Here is a 6,663-nt window from a genome sequence, read left to right on the forward strand (position 1 = left end):
GAGCCGAAAATATAACCCTAAATTGACAGCACTGAATTTATATTTAAACAAGTCTTTGTTCATCACTATCTATATTTAAAAGTTTGTTCATCACTAATCTATATGAACGATGCTTGCTTACTTATCTTTGTCTGTATTGTGTACGCAACACCTATCATGACCTCCACCATTCGGCTTCCTTGGTTAAGAGGCTTAACCAAATCTTGGTCTGATACTTAGCCCCGTTCAATCGCTCTCGTGTTGCGTTTCTGATCGTATTCGAATTCGAATTCTTTCTTCTTCTTTACGCAATACAACTTATGAATTGGAAATTTGAATCTATCTCATACTCAATTTTGAAAACCAAGAAGAATATCTCTAAACAGAAAATGTGTTTTGATGAACCGGTTCTAAACCGAAGAGAGAAGAAATAAACAGAGGAGTATACAACAACTTCACATGATAAATATGATTGATGAATCGACAGTTTTGAATTTGATAGGTTCAAATTTCACTTGGCGTGGAAGCTTCTGAGGCTTCATTTTCTGATTTGGGTTTGGATTCAGGTTCAATGCTGCTGGTTCGTCGGTTTCCAACGTTCTCGATAAGCCTAACCAAATCGGACATCTTCGGCCTCTGGTCTGCTGCTTTCACAACACATGACATTGCAATCTGCAACATCTCAACCATCTCTTCTTCTATGTTTGCATACCTCAGAAGCTCGATGTCGAATACTTCTGCTGTCCATTCCTCTCTCACTACCGAATGTACCCATCTAACCAAGTGGATAATCTCGTCCCCTACAGTTTCCATTTCCCAAAAATGATATGATTAGATTGAATATATATTGAAAGTTGTAACAATTGAAATGGTTCAGTATCCTCTTTACCTGCGGTTGTGTGAATGGGCGATTTCCCGGTTAGTAGTTCCAGCAGCACGACGCCGAAGCTGTAGACATCTGACAACTGAGAAGACTTTCTTGTGTCGGTTACTTCTGGTGCACGGTAACCAGCTTGTCTCGATATCGGTGGAGCAAGAGGGCTCATCACAGCTGTTAATCCAAGATCAGAGACACAGCCACTACGCTCTGAATTCAAGAATATATTTGAAGATTTGATGTTCCCATGGACGAGTTTCCCATTGTTTTCTTTGTGGATACGAGCAATCCCTTTAGCTGCACCTATCGCAATTCTCATTCTTGTTTCCCAGTCTAGAGGAATCCTGTTTTCTCCTCTGTTACCTGTAAAGATCCAGTTGAATCAACAATGAGCCTCAAACCACATTTTGTAGCTACGATGATGCATTTTAGGTCAAGAAAGTGAAAAACATACCATGAAGCAAAGAAGCAACACTTCCTTGGCTGAAATAGTCATAAACCATTAGCTTCTCGTCTTTGGAGTAATAGTAAGCCTTAAGCTCCACAACGTTCTCATGCTTAATACCTCCAATGATCTCCATCTGCTGCTCGAAATCTCGTTTCCCAGCGGCAACATCCTTAAGCCGTTTCACAGCAACAGAAGTCGCATCTTCAAGAACAGCTTTGTACGTTGTGCCAAACGTGCCTTTACCAAGAACCTCAGCAGAAGCTCTCAACAGATCTTCAAGATCAAACGAGTAGTTACATCCTTCAAAGAAAGATAACCTGTTGTTCACATCTTCCATCCGCGAGACGAACTTCTCAGGAGACATCCCTCCTTTCTTCTTCTTCGGCAGCTTAGTATCCGAAACGATCCCATCGCCTCGTCTTAAATTCCTTCTCACGTAACAAACAGCCAACACAAATGCCAAAGCCGCAACTACCACAATGGAAACAGAGATAACGATCAATAAAAAAACAGTCTCGGATAGTCCCAAGAAGTGATCTTTCTGTTTCTGATGAGTCAGCTCGGCAGGTGGAGGCGGCGGCTGAAAGATGGAGACGTCACCAGGAGGAATAATGCCGATGCCTGCATAAGAAGAAGACGAGAATCTTCGAAGCCAACTCGGTATAGGTCCATTGAGGTTATAATTGTTGGACAAGTCAATGTGTTGGAGAGTAGAGAGCACACTAAGATCAGGGATATCACCAGAAAGAGAGTTGTTAGCAAGATTCAACGACTGTAAACGCTTGAGACGAGACAACGAACTCGGGATTGTTCCATTAAACCCGTTGTTGGAAAGATTAACACTAGAGAGATTCTTCCAGACAGAGAAATCTAAAGGCAGAGAGCCAGACAAGCTGTTGTCTTGTAGATAAAGAAAGGCCAAGTCTTTCAACTCGACGAAATCAGCTGGGAACTCTCCGGAGATACGATTGGATCTGAGACTGAGGACTCTGAGAGAAGAGAGTCTGCTTATAGTGTTGGAAGGAATCTGACCATTGAGTCCAACGCCTGGTAATCTAACAGCTATGATACGAGATCTGTCTTTATTGCAAGTAACTCCGGTCCAGATGTTGCAGACTTGTGAAGTCTCGTTCCAGTTGAGTGAGCGTGTGGGACGCATAATGGTAAGAAACTCGAGTAATGCGCGTTTGTCTTCTAATGGATCTGCGTTTGCTCCTCCATAGATAAACAAACATAGAGAGAGAATCCATAGAGAAGAAAAAAAGCTCCAAGCTTCCATTAAAAACGAGCTGTTTCCTTAAATCTGGAGCTGGAGAAAAAGATAAAATCAAAAACCCAATCTGATTGATGATGATGATAGTGAAGAACTGATGATGAGGATATATATATAAATGGTGAAATTTTTTGGTAACTTTAATTTAAAATAAAAGGTACGAAAAAAGCAAAAAGAAAAAAAAAATTAGATATTTAGAAGACTGCGGATTACAAAAGTAAAAGGGGAATCTTGAAATTGTTCTATGCGATGAGACCACCACTGGAGATTAAAAACAGGAGTGGGAGACAGAGAAAGAGAGAGACTTTAAGCTTCGAATATGACGAAACTGAAACTAACTAACTTTTTTTTTTTTTTTTTTTTTNTTTTTTTGTAACATTCGAAGCTTTAATTTAAACTTCAAAAAACCCCTAAAATTTCTGGGAATTATAAAGTTGACAAAAAAGTGAAACCTTAACTCTATTAACAGACTAAAATTATTATTATTGGAAGCTAGAAAAAAATTGAAATGGTAACCTCGCTTTTTTCCAGATCTGAACTTTATTGTCGACTCTTGCGCCTCTCAGTGTTTCTTCTTCTCGAGAAACGAATCAAGTCTGCTGAATAAAGAATTATTGAGGAGGAAGAGAGACGAACTCATAAATTACTATGTGGTGATAATGTGAAGAACGGGGCTATGAACCGCCATTGAAACACTAGTGAAGTTAAGAGCTTGTGAATTTTTATTTTTATTTTTAATGAATAATTCCAAGCAACGGATATAAATTTATTTTGTTCTCTTTTTTTGGCATTAAAGTGGGTGAAAGTGACGAGGGGAAGAAGATACTGTGTGAGACGACTTTTTTTATTCGGTTTACAGATTGGTCACCGGTTATTTAATACTGAACCGGGGACCATTTGCTTATTATATATACCGGAACTTTGTTGTATCAAAATTACGGTTTGAACTTTCAATTTTCTTATTGGTCTTTGTCATATTAAAAAAAAAGGGTAGATAAATTGGAACCATTAGCTATTTGTAAAACAATACTAATTGTGAAGTCGGTTTGAGTTTTATGAACCGATATAGACATAACCGGGATGATAAGACATAAGACTTAATTAGTCAACGTTTACGAAAAAGAGATTAGTTTATGTAAATCGAGTTAACGGAAGAAATTATTTAACTTACCAAAACGTTTATGCAAATTAGTAAGTACGTTTTTATTTGTTTCTACTTTACTTGTCATTTATGAAGCTTTACAAAGCCTTCATTCAATGCGTATCGATTTCTACCATTTTTATAGTAGTATTTTTTTTCTTTTTCTTTTCTTTGGGGCATTAATAGGATACTTTTTTGATAGGAGCATTAATAGGATACTTATAATAAGAGTACTGTATATTCTTTTAAAAATAGTAACTAATTCTTCGGTGTATCAAAAATATTGGACCGACCCAATTATAGAATTTATGGTGCATCATAATCAACCAATAATTTCATTCAAATCTTTCATGATTATTGTGATGATTTTATACCCATCTTACCACGGTTGATTCCTCTTTCTCTTTTCGCTACCTCCAACATTGAGTGGCAATGAGTATCAGGCCATTAACTAAAGCTTTTTGAATCTCGAAATAATTATTTTTATTTAGTTTTTATTCTTAACATACCCATTTAGACTAGCTTATGGTTTTTGTTGAGGAAGGGGGTTTGTCTTTATACACTCTGTTTAATTGGCAGTCTTTTGTGGATGTTTCTCTTGTTAAGGAAATTTTTTGTTGCTGGGGGACCTTTATGGTGGTACCTCTCAGGTCCAGCACCTCCGAATGGGTTTGGAGGGTGTGCTAGATTAGGCTAATTTGTCTCTGTGGTTGTTGGTTTTATGCTAGCTCTTGTAATGTTCTCGGTTCCATTGATGGATTAATATAAATCTTAGACGACAAAAAAAGAAAGACTAGCTTATGGTTATAGAAATGGTGTATTCAAGAATTGTTAACCGTGAGAACAAGAAAGCTTTATTTATTAATGAAGATTTAACCAAAAGAAAAAAAAAAGTACAATAATACAGATTTCATATAGTATAACAATATCTTCATACACAAGTTAATTAAATCTCGCACAAAACCAGGATCGTATCTAGTCACTTCCTAAAAATGGGTGACCTTTTCAAATCTCAGGTTTCCTTTTTAAATATTTCGGATTCTGATACCGAAGAATCAATCACACACACTGTGATGTTCTTCTATAGACTATACAGAAAAAAACAATAGCCAATGAAAAGACACACAGAAGAATCGGGTTTCCAATAACCGGTATCGGTTATTTCAGGTGGATAGGACAAGCGAGAGGTTTAATTTACCGGTCCATTCTTCACCCGGTTTCAAAGTGATGGGTTTCTCAATGGCTGCTCCATCAACACACAACATGTGTTTATACTCATCATCTCCCAAATCCGTCAGTGCTCTAGCTTTCTTCTCCCATGGATTCCATACCACTGCGATAAAACCGAGAATCTGATTCTGTTAAAAACCGGTTAGAATAAAAAGGCGGTAAAAGTTTTCGATATTTTTGATCTTACCAACATCGGGTAGACCTTCTTTCCTGATAAGGAATGTGCGTTTTCTTTCATGGTCGAAAACAGCAACCACGTCTTTAGAATTTAGGTACACTCTATCGATCTCAGATTCAAAGGTTAGTGCATCGCCTTGCTCTGTAAAACGTTCTTTCTCGTGCAAGTTATCAAGATAGTCGAGAGTTTCCAGCCCTTCAAGTCTAACTTCACTGAGAAACACCAAATAAAGAGAAAGAAAGCATTAGAAGGTTTTCTTATGTGTGATCAGTAAAGAGACTAGAGAGAGACTAAACTCAGTGTTTTCACCTAATATCGGAAATGGAGAAGTAAGTGTGATAGGCAATGGCAAAGCTAAAAGGCTTTGAATTGATGTTTCTGACTCGTGATATCAGTGTTAAGTTCCCATCTAATGCCAATGAGACTCTCAGGTGAAACTCAAAGCTGAAACAAGAGCAATAATACCAATTAATATGGAAAAAAACAATATCACATCATAACGAGGAATCAATTTTTGATCGGGTTTGCAAACCTGTGAGGCCAGATCCTCATAGTGTCTTCATCGGATGACTTAAGTACCAAATCGACAAAGGCTTTACCGGTTGAGTCAAATGAAGGTAAAGCAGGTGGATTGTTTTCCACAAGCCACATCTTGTTTCTTGCAAACCCGTGTTGCTCGAGTGATCCTCGAGTTCCAAACTTTTTAAGGGAGAAAGTACAAATTTTTAAGCAAAGTGATCAAAACCAAGGTTACTTCTGTGAAGATTTGAGGAGTCTATGTACCTGAGGAAAGCATATAGGGATTCCTCCTCGTACCGGATGGGGAGGCTTCGAGTTGGCCTGAATGAAACAAGAGCATCAAGTTCACCAACTTTTCTAAGACGTTGCAAACATGCTGAAAAAGCAGAGTTCTTTTACCTTGGTGCTGTTGAATAACAATTCATCACCCTTCTCAGTCTTCCAAGAAAGAACTTGTCCTCCATGTAAACTAATCTGAGCAAAGCATCATCCGAAAAAAGAAACCGTCAGTTCAATAAGGCGAAATGGAAATGCTTGTGAATATGAAGGCCAGAATCACAAAGAAAACCATAGTTTCCATAAGCAAAAACAAAAGTAAAAATATAGATTGATTCATCTTGGTAAGAGAGTTCGAAGTAACAGCAACCATGAAGCCTTCAACTTTAAACAAGAATGAGAACCCAAATCACCAATTAGAAACAGAGCAATCAAACACGCTTATAAGTTATATATAACTCTCTGATTCAGAGAAACTCAATTAACACCTATTCCACTAAAAATCAGACCTTTTGGACCAATTCAAATGTATAAAAACACAGGATACAATCCAACGGTATAGAGAATATTGCATTATCAATTAGTATTGGAATCCCATGTTCCATTTCAATTCTTCTAGTAGCAAAGAAGAGTTTGGAAGAGGAAAAACATCAAACAGTTAGTGGACAAATATTAAAAAGTCAACATCTTATCCTCTATCTCTATCACACGAATCAAAATTATGAATCTCTTTTTTTTTTTT

General features: G+C 37.4%; 2 protein-coding genes across 3 annotated transcripts in view; both read right to left on the reverse strand.

Annotated features, from left to right (window-relative positions):
* Positions 305-3,321, reverse strand: LOC104717920 (probable inactive receptor kinase At4g23740). 2 transcript variants are annotated; one of them, XM_010435563.1, is made up of 4 exons: positions 3,094-3,321; positions 1,311-2,613; positions 869-1,219; positions 305-779 (listed from the first exon to the last, which is right to left on the reverse strand). In XM_010435563.1, exons 2-4 carry the CDS (start codon positions 2,581-2,583, stop codon positions 484-486), a joined length of 1,920 nt encoding a protein of 639 aa, XP_010433865.1. In that variant the 5' UTR covers positions 2,584-2,613; positions 3,094-3,321; the 3' UTR covers positions 305-483. The 2 variants fall into 2 exon arrangements, with proteins under 2 accessions (XP_010433865.1, XP_010433866.1); XM_010435564.1 differs by having other exon boundaries at positions 1,311-2,607; positions 3,094-3,320.
* LOC109124533 (putative glucose-6-phosphate 1-epimerase) overlaps positions 4,611-6,663 on the reverse strand; it is a 3,063-nt gene continuing 1,010 nt past the window's right edge. Inside the window, exons 2-7 of the mRNA XM_010435565.2 lie at positions 6,045-6,119; positions 5,910-5,966; positions 5,659-5,825; positions 5,436-5,570; positions 5,136-5,338; positions 4,611-5,051 (exon numbers count right to left, since the gene is read on the reverse strand). Coding sequence (XP_010433867.1) covers positions 4,882-5,051; positions 5,136-5,338; positions 5,436-5,570; positions 5,659-5,825; positions 5,910-5,966; positions 6,045-6,119 — 807 coding nt within the window. The 3' untranslated portion in view covers positions 4,611-4,881. The remainder of the gene's footprint in view (positions 5,052-5,135; positions 5,339-5,435; positions 5,571-5,658; positions 5,826-5,909; positions 5,967-6,044; positions 6,120-6,663) is intronic.

This window comes from Camelina sativa, chromosome 10 (assembly GCF_000633955.1).
Source record: "Camelina sativa cultivar DH55 chromosome 10, Cs, whole genome shotgun sequence".
NCBI lineage: Eukaryota > Viridiplantae > Streptophyta > Magnoliopsida > Brassicales > Brassicaceae > Camelina > Camelina sativa.

Bases quoted from the DNA above. Each gene is read 5' to 3' on its own strand.
- LOC104717920 (XM_010435563.1), bottom strand. From the start codon at position 2,583: ATGGAAGCTTGGAGCTTTTTTTCTTCTCTATGGATTCTCTCTCTATGT. The intron at 1,220-1,310 runs GTATGTTTTTCA...GGATCTTTACAG, and splicing joins TGTTGCTTCTTTGCTTCATG to GTAACAGAGGAGAAAACAGG. The intron at 780-868 runs GTAAAGAGGATA...TGGAAACTGTAG, and splicing joins GCCCATTCACACAACCGCAG to GGGACGAGATTATCCACTTG.